At 50.4% G+C, this 21,038-nt stretch overlaps 1 protein-coding gene across 12 annotated transcripts in view; it reads left to right on the forward strand.

Moving 5' to 3' along the window:
- Positions 1-21,038, forward strand: part of PITPNM2 (phosphatidylinositol transfer protein membrane associated 2) — a 143,403-nt gene that overhangs the window by 91,545 nt on the left and 30,820 nt on the right. For all 12 annotated transcript variants that reach the window (XM_053206133.1, XM_053206135.1, XM_053206138.1 and 9 more), the window contains one exon: positions 16,802-16,974. In XM_053206133.1, coding sequence (XP_053062108.1) covers positions 16,897-16,974 — 78 coding nt within the window. In that variant the 5' untranslated portion in view covers positions 16,802-16,896. The remainder of the gene's footprint in view (positions 1-16,801; positions 16,975-21,038) is intronic.

The raw sequence follows: 21,038 nt of genomic DNA on the forward strand, positions 1-21,038 counted from the left end.
TATTCCAGGGACGGCAAGGCGCTATTCTTGGAGAATCTTTCAGTTGCTCTGAGGAACAGCTAACAGAGCAGTTTGTAATTAGCACTTTGGCTGCTTAGTGGCATTATCTGCCTGAACATTCACCAAGCAAACCTTCTTGAGTACCTACTAAGTGCCAGGCCCCTGCTCCCCAGCACCTGCAGGGAATGAAAAGGCAAATAGGGCAGATTTGCTGTAATTTCTTCCGGCTGGGAATGAGGCAGGCGAGGCCCCCAGCGTGGGATTGCCTGCGCTGTGTACACGTAAATCAGATCGCTCAAGAACGTGGTAAGCAGTGGGGTCCTCCCCGGAGGGGCACGGCATCTGGTGTTGAGCCAGTATCACGGCAAGGAGCCAGCTGTGCCGAGTCTCAGGTACCGGCTTCAACAGGCACAGCAGAGGCTGGAGTTAGGAACTCACCTGGGTTATTCCAATAGAAGGAAGCATGCCGGGTGGCTAGAGCAGGGTGAGGCAGGCAGGCCCGGCCCGGGGGTCAGCATCTTCCTTCCTTTTTAAGGGTGAGTAATACTCCCCAGCAGGTCTTTGATAACTCAGGCAATGTCTGTCTTTTCATGTGGCCTAGAGGCTCCCAGTGGGCTCTGTTGTGGTCCCCCGGAACCTTAGCACTTGGTACAGATCCTGACATCTGGCTCAGTAAATAACCCTGGATACGTGAAGTTCAGAAGGAAGCCAGCATACGATTTCTTGGGGCGCCTGGGTGGCTCAGTTGGTTAGGCATCTGACTTCAGCTCAGGTCGTGATCTCGTGGTTCATGAATGTGAACCCCGCGTCAGGCTCTGTGCTGACAGCTCAGAGCCTGGAGCCTGCTTGTTTTCTGTGTGTCCCTCTCTCTGCCCCTCTCCCACTCGTGCTCTGTCTCTGTCTCTCAAAAATGAATAAAAATGTTTAAAAAATTAAAATAAAAGACTTCTTGCTGAGGGGGGAGGTTGGAGGGGCTTGTTGAGACTTGGATTTAAGGAACTTATCTGCCAGGTTATAAAGTTGAGATTTTATCCTCAATAAATCATCCAAATTATCCTCCCTCAGCAATGCAGTTAAGATTTGGGCTGGAACCAGGGAGTCTGTATTTTGAAAGAAATACCAACCTTTATTTCCAGGATCGGTCAGAAACATTAAATTGAAACCAAGTAATCACTCTCAGATGGAGTTTATTTGGGTTTTCCCTCGGCTGCAAGGTTTGCATTCACTACAAAGTAATCCAAAAGAGAAAATAAAAGCACCTCTCTAAATCATGCATCTTTGTAAACAAGTGTTAAAGCTATCCTGTTGGCTTACGTTATATCTGGATTCTGATGCAGCCACCATAAATCCATCAATAAATGTCTCAGGTCTTGGACACACCACTTTAAATTCTTGGTTCCTTCCAAAAATGGGGCACACTTGTCTTTTCCACCTTGGAGGATCGATCTCAAAAAGCAAGAGTATAAAGCAAAAGCCTTTTATAAACCATAAAGCGCTATTAATAATGCTAAGGGTATATATTTATATAAATTGGTGCAAATGTGATTACGATTGTTCAGTTCTTGAGCCGTTTCTCTTGGCTGCACAGAAAGATAAACTTGACTCCGGTGCTTACTGAGTCATGGGCGGGGGACAGGGGGCTTCAAAGACATGGAGCCATAGTTTCTGCAGCTATGAAAACGGATGTCATAGCCATGAAGCAGGATGTTATTCTGCCATAAAAAGGAAGGGGGTACGGATCCAGGCCGCGCGGATGAACCTCAAAGACATGATGCTAAGTTAGAGAAGCCAGACAGAAAAGGCCACACATGGTGCGAATCCATTTATGTGAAATGTCCAGGGTGTGCAAACCCATAGGGACAGAACGCGGATGAATGAGTGCCAGCGAGTTGGTGGGGGTGAGGGTGGGGGTGGGGACAGAGAGTGAGTGCTCACGGGTACTGGGTTTCCTTTTGGGGTGAGGAAATGTTCTGGAATCCGGTAGTGGTGATGGTTGCACAGCTCTGTAAATATACTAAAAACTACTGAAGTGCACACTTTAAAAGGATGAATTGTATGGCATGTGAATTGCATCTCAATTAAACAAATAGATAACTGGGGGTCATGTATTTAACACAAGGCAGTTGTGAGGATTAAGTAACTCTGACTATGTAAAGCGGGTGAAGGGGTTTATGTGCCAAGGGACCGAGAAGAAAGTGTGGTTTTGCGTGTGTTGGGAGGTGGGATAAGATGAGACCCTGGTGGGGCCTCCAGGAGAGTCAGTGTTGGACAGACTGGACATTTCCTCCTCCAACCTCCTCACCGGGGGCGGGTAGGAGGGAGGTGGCTAAGGCTCTGACCTCTCAGTTTCTCTGGAATCTGTACCTTCAAAGAGCACTCCACCTGGTTCCTGGGCCCCGGCAAGTTTGGGAACCACGGTGTCAGGCACTATGGGGAGCTGTGGGCGGTTTCTCAGAGCTAATGGCTTTAATACTCCACTGGACCCGCCCCCCCCCCCCCTGGGCTGTAGCGTCTGCAGAAAGAGCCTTGGGTGTCAAGCCATGAGAGCTTGCCCTAAAGCAGGCAGGACTAGGGACCCCGGCTCCTAAACCCCACCACGGAGTCTGTGCCCCTCTAGATCGGAGGTCAGCCCCACGGGGCCACTTGCCGAAGCTGCACGATCCCGGCTGTGTTTTTTTGGAACAAAAACCGAAGCATAATCTATAGCTTATGGCCGATCAGCTTGGAGCCAACTGGAGTCTCACATCCTCTGGGCTCCGAGCAGAGGTTTGTCGGTGGGTGTGCAGGTCTGTCCAAGGGCTGGGCTACCTGCCTGCCACCTGCACGTGCTCCATCAGTGGGTGTTAAATACAGGAAGTAACGGAGGTGGAGACGTGATGGAGCACCGAGAATCGGCTTAGCCGCACCGGGGTCGCTGGCGGCCCCGACCGGTGCCTTTGTAGCGGAGTAGTGGGTTGAAAGAGATTAGGAACATGGAAACTGCAAGCGTAGCTAAGTCTTAGGAGGAGTTTTGCTATAAAGGGGGAGCAGAGAGATGGGGTGGGGTTAAGAGAGCCGTGGGGGTTTTGTTTGCGTGTTGTAAACACGGGGGCCGATCCTTGCATGTGTGCGTGCTGGCGGCGGGGGAGACTCCCGTAGGAAGGCACAGGCCGACGGCAGGTCAGCTCCCCGTGGGAGCCCCTGTCACGGGGCAGCGGGTGCGGGTGAGGGGACTTGACCCAAGGTGGGAACTTGAGGAAAGAAAGAAGAGGATTGGAGAGAGGTACACAATGGTGGCGGGAGCTGGATCGCTGTAGCAGGCTTGCTGGGTGCTGGGCCCACCCGGGGTGTCCAGTCGTAACCCGGAGCCCAGGCTGGCCCGAGAAGTGGGCACTCGGCACTGTCTGCTGCGATTGTCACTGACGCTTACTTAGGCTCTCGCTGTCACACTGCCGTTGTAACAAGGGGCCATCACCCGTTTGGGGGGAAATCCCAGCTCTGCCTCTCAGCAAACTCGGGTGCCCCGAAGCTGCTTCTTCCGGGGGGGGTAGTTGATGAGCAAAGGTGCTTTGGGCCGAGCTCTGTGCCAGATACCGGTGTAACCAGAGGTGCCCCCCACTTTCAAACATCTGAGGGGTCCCCCCTTCTTCTGCCTCAGTAGCTGGGGGGCATTCTTACCCCAGAGCGGTGCTCATCTCCAAGGCCAACACGCTCTTGGGAGGCCCAGACGCAGGACCTTCGGTGAGCAGACACATGCACGGCAGACATGGAATGATCTGGATGTTGCTGCTGAAGTGCAGCGCCCGGGAAAGGCGACCACCGGGTGGAAGGCCCTGAGCACGCCCCAGCCGATGGCTGTGTGAGCCACCGCCTGCCGCCAGGCTGGTAGGCGAGGTCCCTCTGGATTTGTGTTTCCTTCGTCACATGTCCTTCTTAAGGCCTCGTCCAGTGGCCTTCTTAAAACAGCTCAGGCTTGTTGGAGCTGTGCTGAGTGCTCACTGTGGGGAGCACCCCCTGGAGGCCCGCGTGGTGATGGTCAGAGCAGCAGTGGCCGGCAGGATCCCCCAAGGGCGAGGAGTACAGAGCAGGAGGTGAGTGCTGGCTCGAGCCCCTCATGTTGGCCCAGAGGATCTGGCTCTCAGTGTTCAGTTCCCCACGTGCAAATCTCCTCTCCCCTTTCCCCCACAAGTGACGTTGGAATTTGCGGGCTCGTCAAGGGAGTAGGAGTCAGGAAATCGGGGCACTGATACCCCTTAGCTTGCAGTCCTTGGCAGGGCACCCACCCTCTCTGGGTCTGCCTTGCTTTCTGCACCGCAGCCATGAAACCCTCCCGCTGAACCCCCTGGCTGCCATTCGGGTTGCGGTGTTACAGGTGAAAAGCTACGCAGCCCTCAAGCATTTCCTAAGGGTCCCGCTCCTACCACCCCAGGCTCCTAGCCCCGCAGAGCAGCGCCTGCCCTGCAGTGCCCCCAGCGGCCACTGCCCCTTGGGTTCTGATGGCCAAGCCCTGCAGTGGCTTGGCAGAGGTCCCCAGCTTGGCCCTCCGGGTGCACGGTGACGGGATTTATGGCCTTCCCTGGGATGTCAGTAACCGCAGGGGTGCCCAAGGCTTTGGGGCTCCGTGGGTCCTGGTTCCATTGCTCAGGCCAGAGCAGGGGGTGAGGCTGTGTCCTCTGGCTCTTCCCACCTGTGAAATCCAGGTCTCACTCTCATATATAAGGTGACCGTTGACCTGGGGTGTGGTGGAGGGAGGGGGAACGTCCTTTACCTTTTCCTCCAGAGAAATCTTGGTGGAAGTCCAACGTCTAACAGCTAAAGACGGAACACCCTTGGGGGCAGGGATTGGACCCCCCTCCCCCAGCTCCTTCCAGCCCAGACTTTCCTGGGGGATGTGCCTACTACCCCCAGGGACAGAGAGGCAGCCCATGGGTGCTAACTTCATGCACACGCTCCCCCACCCCACCCCTGGCCTGGCAGGCACATCCCTGGGGCACAAGGGGGTTGTCCCCTATTCATCTGGAGCCTGCCTTCCCTAGATGTGGATGGTGGGGGAGAGCTGCCCACGTGGGGGCAGATGAAGTTCTCTTACCTGCTTCTGCCCCTGATTAGGGGCCAGCAGACTTGGGAAGCCGAGAGCAGAGGAAAGGGGGCTTTCCTGGAGGATGTGGGGGAGAGACCCAGGGTAACCAGAAGGGGTGCTCCAGATGCTCTGAGGCTGCCAGCCGTCCTCCACACGGTCACAAATGTCTAGGCAGGCTCCGACGGCCTGGCTCAGAGTTGCTCCCAGACCTAATGGCTAGAATGCAGCTGAATTGTGTTTGGACAGATCCCATCCCCCTTGTCTCCGCACAGCCTCGCTCCTCAGTTCCATCTATGACGTCAAACCCCAGCTAATCGTGGAAAAACAGATTAAGTTCCATAAACTCAATTTTCTCGCTTCCCTCCCAGCCACGGCCTTTGCTCAGAGTGGTCTTTCCTACCTGCTGTGTCGCCTGCCCTCTTGAGCCCAGCCCCGGCAACCCGCCAGGCTTCACCAAAGTCCCTTCAGCCTGGCCACCCCAGGCCCTTCCCCACCATGCCCGGGGCGCGGGGGGGGGGGGGGGGGTGACTGAAGACCTTTGGGCTTCCAGCCTGGGAGGCCCTGAGATGTGTCCTGCCCTTGACCCCTCAGGCAAAACCAGGTGTTTTGGTCATCTGCATCCTCCTTTTTTTTTTGTCTTCCTCATATGGGTTCAGATGGGACAGGCTGCCTGAGGAGGAGGGGGTGACGGCCCTTCCCCCTGTCTGCCTGTGCCAGAGCCCTGGCCTGGAGCTCTCTGGACCTTGTGCCTTGTCCAGGGCTGGGCTCTCCCCTCATTGCCTCCCTGCTTACCATGCCTGCTGGTGCCCTGTCCGTCTCCTCCCTGGTTAACATGGGTCCTGGGATCATGAATATGGGGGTTCTGGAAAGCCAAGTCTTTTCTACAGATCAGGGGCCAAGTGCCACGCATGAGGCCCATTGGAAGGTTTGTCCCTGTCTTCCCTGGAGAGGGCCTGGGGGGATGTGCATATGGGTGCATTGGGGGCACAGCGGTCACTCAGACTCCTCACCTGTCTTCCCTCGAAGAAGGGCGTCTGGAGCCGTTTTCCTTTCTTCCGTCTCACTGTGCCAGGCACTGAGGGCTGCCCTGTGGAAAGGAGTAAAATATAACCCTGTCTAACCCGTCACGACTCCAGCGGGGACAGAGATGAAATGGGTGTCTCGCGAGCAGCCCAAGTGGGTGTGAAGAGCTTGTCTGAGGGTTCGGCTGCTGGTTGAAGGGGACTCAGGGCACAGGCAGGCGCACAAGTCACACTGCCTTCTCTCGTTGGCCTGGGCTCCAGCTGCACCCTCTTGCTCCAGGCTCAACCAGGAGGAAAGCACGGGGACCCTGTGTCATGCCTAGCAGGTTCACATTCTGTCTGTGAAGCAGACCCGGCCTGCCAAGGGGTCATTTGTCCCTCAGATGTCTGTGCCTGGGTGCTGGGCTGTCTTTCCCTGATGGTGGTAGGCTTAGTGTCTGTGCCTGAGGTCAGCAGCACAGCCAGAAAGCTGCCCAGGCCCAGGGCCCAGCCTGCCTGACCCTGCCGAGCACATTAACACCACCTAATGGCTAGCTGAGTACCGGGTGGAACTGGGCTAAGCATTTTATGTGCATCGTGTCATTTAAGCCACAAGACAGCCCAACAGGGCAGGTGCTGTTCTCACCTGCTATTTTGCTGTTTTGTGGAAGATGAAATGAAAGATCAAAGAGTTTAAGCAGTTTGCCCACAGTCAGAGCTGGGAGGTGGTGGAAGGTCTGGCTGACTCAAAGTCCGCGGTTTTAACAACTGCATTGACTGTCCTTCCCTGGTTAGTACTCAAAATGCTACTCAACGTCTGCTGCTGCGCCTTGTAAAACATCAAGTAACAAAGAAAAGTACAAGTAAAAGTTGTCCCAAATTCCATCGATCTGAGATAACCCTCACCAGCATCCAGTGAGCATTATTTCAGACTCTTTATACAAACGCACACATACAGAGTAGTAATAACTTTAAAAAAAAAAATGGATCTTAGTCTGCATGCAGTTTTGTTTTGTTTTGTTTTGTTAGTATTTATTTATTTTGAGAGGAAGAGAGCGTGAGCATGGGAGGGGCAGAGAGAGAGAGAGAGAGAGAGAGGGAAGGAGAGAGAGAATCCCAAGCAGGCTCCATACTGTCAGTGCAGAGCCTGATGCAGGGCTCAATCCCATGAACTGTGAGATCATGACCTGAGCTGAAACCAAGAGTCAGACACTTAACTGACTGAGCCACCCAGGTGCCCCTGCGTGCAGTTTTAAAATAAAAAGTCAAGTTTAATTTTCTTAAATTTAACTGAAGACAAATCCATTTGTATGTCTTTGAAATGAAATGGAAAGAAATTGCTAAACTTCAGAAACACATTTCTTAACTCACTGAGCCACCCAGGTGCCCCAAATGTTTATTTATTTTTGAGAAACACATTTCTTAATCTTAAGTGATAATAAGTAGTTCCTAAAAGTTCCTTAAAGTTAATGGGGAAAAGAGAAAAACTTTTTTTAAGAGAAAAACTTTTTAAACAGCTTTATTGAGATACAATTCATATACCATACAATTCATTGATTTAAAGTGTGTGATTCAGTGGGGTTTTTTATACTACATTCTTATTTTTTTTAATTGTAGTCATTATATAACACAAAATTTGCCCTTTCAAACATGTTAAGTGTCCAGTTCTGTGGCATTAGTACATTTATAGTATTGTGGAACCATCTCCTCTCCTATTTCCAAAATGTTCTCATTCCCCAAATAGAAATCCTATAACCAGTACACAATGCCTCCCCAGTTTCCCCCCTCCCCAGCCTCTGGTAAACTTTAGTTAGCTTTCTGAGAGAAAACTTTTGTTTAATTATTTTATTTCATTTTTTAAAATTTACATCCAAATTAGCGTAGAGTGCAACAATGATTTCAGGAGTAGATTCCTTAGTGCCCCTTACCCATTTGGCCGTCCCCCCTCCCACACCCCCTCCAGTAACCCTCTGTTCTCCATATTTAAGAGTCTCTTCTGTTTTGTCCCCCTCCCTGTTTTTATATTATTTTTGCTTCCCGTCCCTTGTGTTCATCTGTTCTGTGTCTTAAAGTCCTCATATGAGTGAAGTCATATGATATTTGTCTTTCTCTGACTAATTTCGCTTAGCATAATACCCTCTAGTTCCATCCACGTAGTTGCAAATGGCAAGATTTAATTCTTTTTGATTGCTGAGTAATACTCCATTGTGGGGGGGTATGTATGTATGTATGTGTGTGTGTATGTATATACATATGTGTATATGTATATGTATATGTATATGTATATGTATATGTATATGTATATACATACACACACACACACACACACACACCACATCTTCTTTACCCATTCATCCATCGATGGACATTTTGGCTCTTTCCATACTTTGGTTATTGCTGATAGTGCTGCTGTAAACATTGGGGTTCATGTGCCCCTTCGAAACAGCATACCTGTATCCCTTGGATAAATACCTAGTAGTGTCATTGCTGGGTCGTAGGGTAGTTCTATTTTTAAAGTTTTGAGGAACCTCCAGACTGTTTTCCAGAGTGGCTGCACCAGCTTGCCTTCCCACCAGCAGTGCAAAAGAGATCCTCTTTCTCCACATCCTCACCAACATCTGTTGTTGCCTGAGTTGTTCATTTTAGCCATTCTGACAGGTGTGAGGTGGTATCTCATTGTGGTTTTGATTTGTATTTCCCTGATGATGACGGATGTCGAGCATTTTTTCATGTGTCTGTTAGCCATCTGGATGTCTTCTTTGAAGAAGTGTCTGTTCATGTCTTTTGCCCATTTCTTCACTGGATTATTTGTTTTTTGGGTGTGGAGTTTGATAAGTTCTTTATAGATTTTGGATACTAACCCTTTATCTGATATGTCATTTGCAAATATCTTCTCCCATTCTGTCAGTTGCCTTTTAGTTTTGCTGATTGTTTCCTTCGCTGTGCAGAAGCTTTTTATTTTAATGAGGTCACAGTAGTTCATTTTTGCTTTTGTTTCCCTTGCCTCTGGAGACATGTTGAGTAAGAAGTTGCTGCGGCCAAGATCAAAGAGGTTTTGCCTGCTTTCTCTTTGAGGATTTTGTTGGCTTCCTGTCTTACATTTGGTCTTTCATCCATTTTGAGTTCATTTTTGTGTATGGTGTAAGAAAGTGGTCCAGGTTCATTTTTCTGCAAGTCGCTGTCCAGTTTTCCCAGCACCACTTGCTGAAGAGGCTGTGTTGATTCCATTGGATATTCTTTCCTGCTTTGTCAAAGATTAATTGGCCATATGTTTGTGGGTCCACTTCTGGGTTCTGCATTCTGTCCCATTGATCTGAGTGTCTGTTTTTGGGCCAGTACCGTACTGTCTTGATGATTACAGCTTTGTAATATAGCTTGAAGTCCGTGAGAGAAAACTTTTAATAGGTTAGAATCATTTTTTTAAATCAATACACTGTATTTTTAAAAGCAGTTTTAGGTTCACAGCAAAACTGAGAGGATAGTACAGAGAACTCCCATATACTCCCCTCCCCCCACATGCACAGCCACCCCCACTATCAACATCCCCCACCAGAGTGGCACATTTGTCACAATTGATAAACCTATATCAGGACATCATTATCACCCAAAGTCCATGGTTTGCATTGTGTTGTATATTCTCTGAGTTTTGACGAATGTATAATGATATGTATCCACCTTTATAGTATCATACAGAATAGTTCCACTGCCCTAAAAACCCCTGTGCTCTGACTATTCATCCCTTATTAAGTTTTAAATCTATATAATGAATCAACTTTCATGCCATCCACCTCTGTTTTTCCACTTTCAATTTTTGTTATTATTTGTGTACATTGTCAAGGTTTTTATATTCTATTCAAAAACAATAATTGCTCCAATTTCAAAAATATTAATTCAGTATTCACCAGGATTCTTCCATTGATGAACTTATTTTGGTTGGCTGGATTTCAGCATGAAGTAATTTTTTAAGACCTTATGGATGCCTAAGCCTCTAAATTTATGTTACAGAATGTCCATTAACTTTATACTCAAAGGACAGTTTTGTTGGGTATAAAATTCTGGTTCATAATTTCTTTCTCTCACAACTCTGTAGATATTGCTCCACTGTTTTCTGAAATTGGGTTGCTATGGAGGATGCTAATTCTCAATTCACCTTTCTGCCCCCTTAGTTATATGGTTCTTTCTTTATCCTTTAAGATCAGGACCTTTTTAAAGATGCCTTGGTGTTAATTACACCATCGAGTTTTCCTGGGCCAGTGAATGGCAGTTAATTTGTAGAGCCAAGTTTTGTTTTTGTTTTTGTTTTGTTTTTCAGGGGGTTTTCCATTATATATTTGAATACTTTTCCTCCTGTTCTATTATTCTGTTTTCTTCACCAATGTATATGTTGGGTTTTCTTTTGCCTCCTATATCTGTCATTTTTGTCTTATTAGTCTTCTCCATTTAATTTTGTGTGATTTCTTGCAATCCACTCATCACAACTCTCTAGTTGTTTATGCTCTGCTTCATCATTTATTCATTGCTTATTATATGGGGTTTTTTAAAAAATATGTGATGTATTTATTTTTCTTTCTCATTTTCCCCTGAGCTCCACTAACTCACTTTTCAGTTTTCATCTCTTTCTGTGATCAAACAATTTCTTTTTTTTTTAATTTTTTCATTTATTTTTAAAATTTTTAAAATTCTTTTAAATTTTTAAAACTTTTTTTTAATGTTTATTTATTTGTTTTTGAGAGAGAGAGAGATAGAGCGAGCAGGGGAGGGACAGAGAAAGAGGGAGACAGAATCCCAAGCAGACTCCATGCTGTCAGCACAGAGCCCGATGTGGGGCTCGAACCCATGAACCATGAGATCATGACCTGAGCCGAAATGAAGAGTTGGATGCTTAATCAACTGAGCCACCCAGGTGCCCCTCAAATCATTTCTTTTTAAAATTTCTGTGTGTATTTTTTTCCACTCATCTGACCCTATCAGTTCTTTTTATTTTTTTATTTAAAAATTTTAAGTTTCTTTATTTTGAGAAAGGTAAGGGAAGAAAGGGAGGGAGAGAGAATCCTAAGCAGGAATATGGGGGTTGAACGCATGAAACATGAGATCATGACCTGAGCCAGATGCTTAACCAACTGAGCCACCAAGTGCCTCTGCCCCTACCAGTTCTTAAGAGGTTATATCTGTAGTTTCTCTGGGTCTGTGAACTGATTTTCTGACGTCTTTCTGTATTTCTTCTGGATGATTCCTCATGCTGTGTGTTCTTCTTCATTTGCTCCCCCACCCTTAATGCCATAGGACCCATGTGAGTTCCTTTGTGATTATTATTCTTTAACCACCTTCCAAATAGCAGCATGTGAAAATGTGGGAGTGGTCCAGAGCAGATGCACTATGGGCTTACTTACTGTCTGGAAGGCTCTCTGGCCAGAGCTGTTATTTATCTTCTGCCTAGGGATTTGGTCTCTCTCGTGTTTCAGAGTCCACGGTCATAATGGTTGTCAGCAAAGCTCTTTACATCACTGGCTGTCCATGTTATGACCAACCCCTTGCTGCCCCTTTTCTCTCCCCAGCCTCACTTCACTCCCAGTATCTGTTTTAGCTGGAAAATGAGGTTCTGTCATAGAAATGGCCCATTGGTGTGATTTCCCATCAATTCCGACACCAATTCCATCCCACAATGTAAAATCGCATCTCTACATGTGCTCAGTTGTTCACAGCAGCACTAGTCCCATCAGCCTCAAATTGGAAATCACCAAATTCCCATCAACAATGGAATAGTTAAGTCGATTATAGTACATCCACTCAATGAAATACTAGACAGCAATGAGAACAATCTACAGCCACATGCAAAAATTTGGATGAATCACATGAGCATCATGGTCAAAAGAAGCCAGGATCAAAAACACATATAGTATGCTTCTGTATGAAATCACCCAAAGACAACTGGATATTGGCAATTCATTAAAGTACAAAAGAAGCAAATGGCAGGAGAGTGGTTGTCCACAGTTGAGGAGCTATGACTAGAAGGAGACCCATAGGGGACTTCTGGGTTGTTAACTTCCTGTTTCTCGATCCTTGCTGGTCCTACAGTTGTGTTCAGTTTGTGAAAATATATCTGTACTTATGATACATGCATATTTTGTATGTATGTAATACTTAAAATAAAACATTTTTCTTTTGGGGGTGCCTGGGTGGCTCAATCAGTTTAGCATCCGACTTTTGATGTTGGCTCAGGCCGTGATCTCATGGTTCGTGAGTTTGAGCCCCACCTTGGGCTGTGAGCGCAGAGAGCGCAGAGCCTGGTTGGGATTCTCTCTCTCTCCTTCTCTCTCTGCCCTTCCCCTGCTTGTGCTCACTCTCTCTCTCAAAATAAACTTATAAGAAGTTTTTTCTTTAGAAAAACAAGACAGGGAGATGCCTCCCCTCACCTGGGTGGCATCCACAATCCTATTTCTTCATTCCAACAGGAGGATCATGGCCATGACTTTCAAGAAATGATATTTACTTGGGGGTCCAAGGAAGAGGCATGTGTAAGCTGTCAGCATGTTCCTTTCTTCCAGTTCAGACTTCATGGTGTCTGTGGTTTGGGGGAGTAGTGATTGCCTTATTTCATCAGCCACGAGGACTCCCCTATCTCTTTCGTTTGTGTTGTTTTCGAGGGAGGACGGTAGAACAGAAATGCTCCTACCCCACCGTCTTCAACAGGAAGTCAGGATGGATTCCCGAACCCACTGGTGAGGGTGTAGCTGTAAAGAAACAGGCCTGACTTTCTTTCTTAACTAAATAAAATGCTGGTCCTTGACGAGACCCCTTTAGAGTGATCAGCTTGAAAGACAACACCCAATGTGGCCAGCACTGAGAGATCGCCCGTGGCCATCTCCTGAGTTCGGCTCCTCTCACTGGGAGCTTCCTGAAGGGGTGCAGAGCTCTGAGGGCTTCCAGAGGGGACCCCCGGCGGACACGGGGGACCGCATACCTGCACCAGGGGCTGCTTCAAAGGATAACATTTGCTTGCCTGTGGAAATTCTAGTTATGAAGTTCATGCTTTATGCTCAGACCTTGTCTGAGGAGTATGTCTCTTGTCCCTCAGAAGGAGAACACTCCTGGAAGCACATGATGTTCTCTTGTCACCCTGCTCCTGTCCCACTGAACGTCATGGGCACTCGGCTGCAGGGCATGGCCTCATCTCAGCCTTGAACGCCACCCTTTCCTGTGGTCAGTGACTGTGGGGTGGCCTCCGTGCATTCGCACAGCCCCAAACCCAGCATGTGGCATGACAGTGCTGGGGCACACTAGTGGGAGGTCACTGTGATAGTGTGGCACATTTATGCCTCAGGGCCTTTGCTCGGCTTGTTCTGCAGCACGTCCATGTCTGCTGGGGATACCTCGGGTCCCAGGAAGCCCCCGCTCCTGTCACTGTAAAGCTCCACCTTCCCTGAAGCCTTTCCCTAGTCCCCCCTCTGCACTGACAAACACCACCCCTGGCTGGTCCACTTTTGTCATCTTGGGGACACTGGCAACTCTGGAAGGCAGATGATGTTATCCCCATTTGCTGTATGGAGACACCGAGTCTCAGCAGGCCCCGTCAGTCGTCCTGGGGGACCATGGTCAATCAAGGCATTGTCAGGTTTTGAACTCAGATCCCAGACTGGGGCTCCACCTGCGATGTCCCAGGTCTCGCAGAGGTCTGATCCCTCTGACCTGTTCTTAGCCCCCGTGCACTGATCTCTAACTGTGCGGCACTCTGTTCTTTCCTTCTGTCTGTCTGTGCACCCCACTCTGAGTTCTGGTGTTGCACAGGCAGAAACACGGTCTCTCACCCAGTGGCAGATGGAGCTGTATCCTGAGCGTTCACATGGTCTGCCCATCTCCTGGCCGTCATGGGGCCGGCACCGCTGGTCAGCCCCAGGCTTTGCCCCTAGCTTTGCATGGACGCTTGGTCTGACTTGTGCACAGGCGAGCACAGGCAGGTCACTTTCCGTGGAGCCTTTAAGATCACCAAAGGTCAGATTGCTTAGACTCCCACAGTTTCTCAAGAACACTTAGGGATTGCATCTGACTTCTTTGTTATTGAGGTGATGCAGTGGGACTTACCCAAAGTCATTGTGGGTCATTGCATTTGTCCTGTGTTGCAGAAAAGGCCCCCTGAGGCCCCATAGACATCGGTGTGCATGCCACCGTGTCGTGCAGGGCACGATGCTTGACACTTAGCAACTGGCTAAGTTGCTGTTCTGTGACGGGCATCTAGTACCTTCCCAGCAAGGTGATCCTGGGCTTGAAAGAAGACCACGTGGAAAAGCCTTGGAAGCACGGCCCTTATTGAACCTCATCCTTCCTCTTCTTGTCTCCAGGCCTCATCGCATCGAGCTTCTCCCAAGCATGTGGGTCTCTCTCCTTTGTGTCAGGAAGGTCCCCATATCCAGTGCCTGTCCTACCCTGTCGGCCACTTGAAAGTTGCTCCAGGTGTCGGCTTGGGTGTGCTGCCACCTGGCTGATCCCAGTCTCTCGTGGCAGGAGGTGACACTTTAGGGGCTCTGGGGCCATCACCTCTGTCTCTAGTGGCCTCAGCTTCTAGCCAGACTTGAGCAGAGATCTGAGGGCCTCGGGGCAGGTGGGTCTCAGAGCTGCGTGGGGGCAGCCCACAGCCTCTGCTTTCTCGTCCTGGACAGTGTCAGCTTGGGCTCGAACCCACGGGCCCTCTCAGCTGCAGGCTGCACCCATCTACCTTGAACGAAGGTTAGCAATGCTCTTGAGTGTAAACTCTGGAAAGTTCATCCCCCTCCTCTCTGTGGTAAGTTCAGGGCTTCGGGTTGATGAGGGAGGGGACAGGACCCGGAGAGGGGAGGGGGGCTGTAACAACAAGTGTGTAACAACAAGTGTTATCCTGTGGCATTTGGACAGGTTGCCTGAGAGAGAAAGTCCCTCCCAGCATGAGGCCTTGCAAATGCAGTGATGTGCGACCCCCACCCAGGAGGGGAAGGAGAGTCAGACAGGGCGCTCACGTGTCTGGTGACATCACTCAGAAGTGTGATGGGGAGCCTCCCTGTCTGCGGTGTTTTGTTGCCCCAGGCTTTGTCTTTTCTATGGCCAGCAAATGTGGGGTGCAGCTTCGTGGGTTATATAAAGTAGATGACCTCTAATTAGCTAAAAAGATGTTTGTTTGGACTGTATTTAAAGCAGTTGGATGCGTGAGAGCTTGTGCTGGGGCTTTGGGCTAACAATCCCACCTGCTGTGCAGAAGTGAGTAACATAGGGGTCATTTGAGGCTAATAATACAGTGGCCATCTCTGACTTATTTATGTAACACCCCCCACCTCTCAGTCTGTCTCCCTAGGTGGCTTATTAAAGAATTTCTTTCAACCCTACATGCTGATCGTTCCAAGAGTTCTGGTACATTCTTTTCCCCCAATCTCATTACATAGCCAGTAGTCCCTTAGTGCCTGGGTGACGCTCAGGCCTCGGACAGATGGTGCCCCAGGGAGGCTGCCTGCCTGGCCAGACCCTCGCTCTTATCATTTACCCAGTGTCACCATGAATCTTCACCGACTGCTGTCCCTGGCGTGGTCCCTCTGAAATGCTATCCTGATTCTGCCACGGTCCATCTTGGAAGCCTTCACTCACCTTCCATTTAGCAGTGTGTAACCTCTCTGGGGGTAACCACAGCAAAGCCCCCACCATCTAGGGGAAGGATTGTGATGGGTAATTCCATTTTCCAGGTCACTGAGAGTATGCCTCCAAGCCTTGTTTGTTTGTTTTTACATTTGATTGCTCTCGGTGCACATCTCCCTCAAAAGTATTCTTTGTCATCTTAAAGAGAAGCTTCCATGGGTACACTGTTTATTTTTTAGGTAGCCTTACTGAGCTAGAACTCACATGCAATGCAGTCCACCTACTCATCTCACTTATCTCTTCTACTTCCAAGACCTAGGCTGGGTCGGCAGCAGAACAGATGCCAATAAATACTTGCTGGATTGAGCTAAAACCACACTGAGATCACCTCTTTTGGATAAGTCCAGATCTCCTGCCAGGAAGCAGCTGTGCCCTCTGTGTCTGGTGACATGAATGAACTGATGGCCCCAACACCGAAGGGTCCCAGACTGCTGATTTTTAATTTTTTTTAACGTTTATTCATTTTTTAAGAGGCAGAGAGAGATAGAGTGTGAGCAGGAGAGGGGCAGAGAGAGAGGCAGACACAGAATCCGAAACAGGCTCCAGGCTCCGAGCTGTCAGCACGGAGCCCGACGCGGGGCTCGTACTCACGGACCGCGAGATCGTGACCTGAGCCGAAGTCTGACGCTCAACCGACTGAGCCACCCAGGCGCCCCGCAGACTGCTGATTTTTAAATTTCTCACCTGGGTTTTTCATCCTTTTGTGTGCCCTCCCTTCTTTCCTGTGGCCATCTGCCGTCACCGTGTCTGCCTGCAGCTACTCCAGAGCACGGGGCTGCTCTTGCCGGAACAGCGTGTGAAACGAGAGCACAGTGCTCTTCACGCTTAGGGGGTGTGACACCCTCCCGCCGCCTGGCCCTCACTAGTGGGGTGACAGTCTTTTATTTACCCCACAGCTGATAAGAGTTCACACGTCGTCTACAAGATTGCTTAGCAAACAAGGGAAGTGAAGGCTGGGGAGGTGAGGGAACTTGTTCAAGGTCACACCGTAGGCTCACGGTGGAGTCAAGACCAGGCCCATCCTCTGTGCTGCTGTGCCCACCAGTCTTGCAGGAAGTGACTCTCCTGCTCTCTCTTTCTCTCCCAGGGGTCCTTGGTGAATTTTGTCATGGTTATTTAAGGAACCTCGCCTAGAAGTCCCAACACGCAGTTCCCCATCGACGGGAAGGCTTGGACTCCAAGATGATTATAAAGGAATATCGGATTCCTCTGCCCATGACCGTGGAGGAGTACCGCATCGCCCAGCTATACATGATACAGGTGGGTCTTGGGGCCAGGGTAGGCCACGCCGGGCGTGCAGATGGCTCTCGAACCCTTGGGTGGGGTGGGGCGGCACCGTGGTCTCCACGGCAGTGTCTGCTCAGTAGGCTCCTGGTAAGTGTCTCAGTTGCCCAGGCATTGTGGCTTCCCAGCCCGATGCCAGGAACACAGGGAGTGCCGTGGGTGTTTGTGGCATTGGCCTGTCCCGCCAGCCCTGTATTCACGGCGCTGGCAGTGCTGACACTGTTTGCACTTAATACCCGTCCTCTCTCTGATTCAGATGTTATCCGTGCGTATAGTCAGCGTGGGCCACTTTAACAAAGAACACAGACCAGGGGGCTTAAACAACAGACATTTGTTTCTCACGGTTCTGAAGGCTGGAAGCCCAAGGTCAAGTTGCTAACAGAGTTGGTGTCTGGTAAGGGCCCTCCTCCTGGCTTACAGGTGGCCACCTTCTTTCTCACCGTGTCCTCGATGGTGGGTGAGGGGGCAAGGGAGTCCTCTGGAGTCTCTTCTGTAAGGGCACTAATCCCGTTAGGAGGGCTCTGTCCTCATGACCTAGTCACCTCCCAAAGCCTGACCTAGTACTATCGCATTGGAGGTTAGGGGCTTCAGTATGAATTTGGAGGGGGCACAGAAATTCAGTCCATAGCAACCCACTTGACAGACAGGAAGGTGTGAGGTCCCAAGAAGTTAAATGACTTCCCTGGGAGCACCTGGCCAGGTTTCCCATTCTTGGCTCCACACTTTCCTCACTACTCTAGGCTGCAAGACAGTGGCATCTACTATGTGGCTGGTTTACAGAGTCACAGACGAATTTCAGGGTGACAGATTCCTGTGACAAGCCAGAGAATGCCATGCCCCACCCCTCCCACTCCCACACACCCGGAGCCCTCCTCAGAGCCTGGCTGACCTGGAACACAGAACGGGGAGACCCAGGATCTGGTTGCTCGTGGCCTCGATGTGACCAAACTCCTGCTTGCTGGGCTCCCGCTCCTCTGTGGAGGTCCCCCGCCCGGCTACCCCGCCAGCGTCTTGCTCAGCCTCAGTGCCCCAGCCCTTTGCCTGACCTGGCAGCTTTCCTCCCAGCTGGGAGTCTGATTACGAACCAGCTCTCACCTGGCTCTGCTCTTCCGGGCATCAGGATGCCTTGGTGCAGCCCGTGGATCATCGTGTCACATGGTGTCCCACGGTGTCACACAGTGTCACATGGGCCCCTTCCGGCAGGGCTCCACCTCTGCCCCTGGCTTTGCTTGGTGGGTGCTCACCCTTCAACCCGGGTCTGGGGAGTTAGTAACAAGCTCCCTGCGGAGCCCAGGCCCCCCGGCCCTTCTGAGAGGAGCTCTGTGTAGCTACCAGAGTTTGACCAGGTGCCCCCAGCTTGGGGAGCTTGATGAGGAAGAGAATGGAAGGTGAACTGGCCTCTCTGGCAGGGGCTGTTGGCTCCATGCGGCTTCAGGAGTGCCACTCGATTCCCTCTTGAACCACTTACCTCGTAATTATTCCTAGAGATCAAGGAGAGAAGGGACTTAGCTCACTCAGCCCCCCAGCTCTGAGCTGTCTGGAAATTGCTCAGCCTATTCAAGGATGCTATTTGTCCTGCGGCTCCCCAATTCCCGTCCCAGCCAGGGGAGCCCAGACCCTGGCAGGCAGCCCCTCCATGTGCCTGTCAGCTGGTGGAGGGCCCATCAGGATCCAGGGACTGACTTTTAGCTCCTAGGACATCCCAAAGCTTTCTTGAGCATGTGATCACCTCCGACTGGGCTCCTTAGAGGCACCTGCCATCCCCACCCCACTTTATTGAGATAGTTTGTTCTTTTTTTTTTTTTTTAATTTTTTAACGTTTATTTATTTTTGAGAGACAGAGCATGAGCATGAGCATGAGCAGGGGAGGGGCAGAGAGAGAGGGAGACACAGAATCCGAAGCAGGCTGCAGGCTCCGAGCTGTCAGCACAGAGCCCGATGCTGGGCTCAAACCCACGAACCATGAGATCGTGACTTCAGCTGAAGTCAGACACTTAACCAACTGAGCCACCCAGGCACCTGGTATTTTGTTCTTTTTAAAACATCCTTATGCCTCCAGTTAATGTTAACTATCCCATAGCCTCCTCCACAATACCTGCTATGGGCGCAGGGCCGCCTGTGTGCGTTCACTCATCCAAGCCCTACTGTAACACCTGTCTGTCTCTCAAGGCTGCCCTCCTCTGCTCCTGCCCTGACACTTTCTTACCCGCCACTGGCCCCAGCACTTCTGGGGGCTCCACCCACCATGGGGGGTGATGGACAAGCATATTATCTCCGTTGTGTGATGGTTTCACAGCTGCGAACATGCGTCAGAGCTCACCAGCTGTATTTTTATGTATGTACCGTTTGTTGCATGCCAGTCGTATCTCAGTAGAGCTCTTAAAACACTAAGTGAAATGCACAGACTTTTCTGTGCTCAGCCTGGGCCGAAGGCTGGGTTCCAGAGGAGAATGTAAAAGTACTTGCTCCTCTCCAGGAGCGCCTTTGGGGAGGTGGGCACACAGGCAGTTTACTGAATACACGCCAGGAGACAGGGAGCGGATGTTCGTGTGGGCTTAGGGACGCTGCTCCAAGAGTGCGTCCACTGGGAGCTGGGCCAGTTGAGGAGGATGGATAGGCCCTCAAGGAAGGCAGCTGTGGTTTTGTGGAAAGAAGAGCAAGACTTTAGTTCATTTCCTCCAGACCCTGCTTACCAGCTAGAGTGGCAGCTAGCAACGGGCCTGCCTTCTGCACTCACTAGCCAGCCTCCTCCTCCATGGGGTCATGAACAAGATGGGATGAGCTCACGTGTCGAGCTGCCTCGTGATGTGCCTGACCAGTGTCCAAACAAAATACATGTTGTTCAAGGCAAGGAAGAGGGAGAAGGAGAAGAGGAGGAGAGGAGGAGGAAGAATAAGAAGAAAAGAAAAAAAGTTGGGCTGGCTGGGAGAGAGCCTTCTGTCATCCATAGAAGTGTTCAGCAGATGCTTGCCTCAGAGGGAGGAATCCGAGGTGGTTTGGCCAGGACCCTGGACAGCTCTGAGAGCTGCCACTTTTACGGGCGTCCCGGAGCATTCTTGGTCTTGGGTCCTTCACCCCTATCATTCGTAGGGTCTGTGCTTTTTCTGCACCAGGCCCCTCCTGTGCAGCCCCCAGGCCCCAGAGATAGAGAGGGGTAGGGAGGTGAAGTTCCCCAACTCAGCCCCAGCCTGGTGGGTAGGGGTCATGGGTGAGGCCTCACCCTGGGCACGTGTATGCCCCTGGGGAGCTGGGCTTATCTCTGCCACCCTAACTCGGTCTCCCTGGGAGGCTCCACAGTGCAGGGAGCCTGGCAGGGACGACTGGCAGGGATAGGGGTGGTGACTTTCGGTGCGAGCAGAGAAGGTCAGCACGTTTCGAGAAGAGCTCTCCTAAGTGGCATGACCGAGAGCCTCAGCTGTGCCAGGGGACTGAGCACCCCCTCAGATGCCATTGTCAGAGGGGAACCAGGGGTTCAGCCCTTTGGGGTGTTAGCTTCAAAGTGGGAGGGGGTGCCCAGACTCAGATGGAACTGGCGATAGTTGAGAGCAGAATCCATTTTTGCTCATTCAGCTAATTTTTTTGTTTATTTATTTTGAGAGAGAGAGAGAGAGAGAGCAGAGGTGGGGCAGAGAGAGAGGGAGGGAGAATCCCAAGCAGGCTCCACACTGTCAGCATGGAGCCTGACACAGGGCTTGATCCCATGGACTGTGAGGTCATGATCTGAGCTGAAATCAAGAGTTGGGCACTCAACTGACTGAGTCACCCAGGCGCCCTCATTCAGCTAATCTTTACTGTGCAGAGACAACAAAGTGCTGTTCAGGGAGTACAGAGCACTGCCAGTCTGGGTCCTGGGGCTCTGCCACTGCTAACAGTGGCCTTTGTGCCCCCAAGTGGCCCATGGTATCCATCCTGCATGAGTGACCATAACGGCTTGTTCAGCTGGTTGGCCAGTGTCCCCCCAAATTCATGTCCATCCAGATGTTAGACTGTGACCTTATCTAAGGACAAGACAGAATGGGCCCTAAATTGAATGACTTATT

This window comes from Acinonyx jubatus, chromosome D3 (genome assembly GCF_027475565.1).
Source record: "Acinonyx jubatus isolate Ajub_Pintada_27869175 chromosome D3, VMU_Ajub_asm_v1.0, whole genome shotgun sequence".
NCBI classification, from domain to species: Eukaryota; Metazoa; Chordata; class Mammalia; order Carnivora; family Felidae; genus Acinonyx; species Acinonyx jubatus.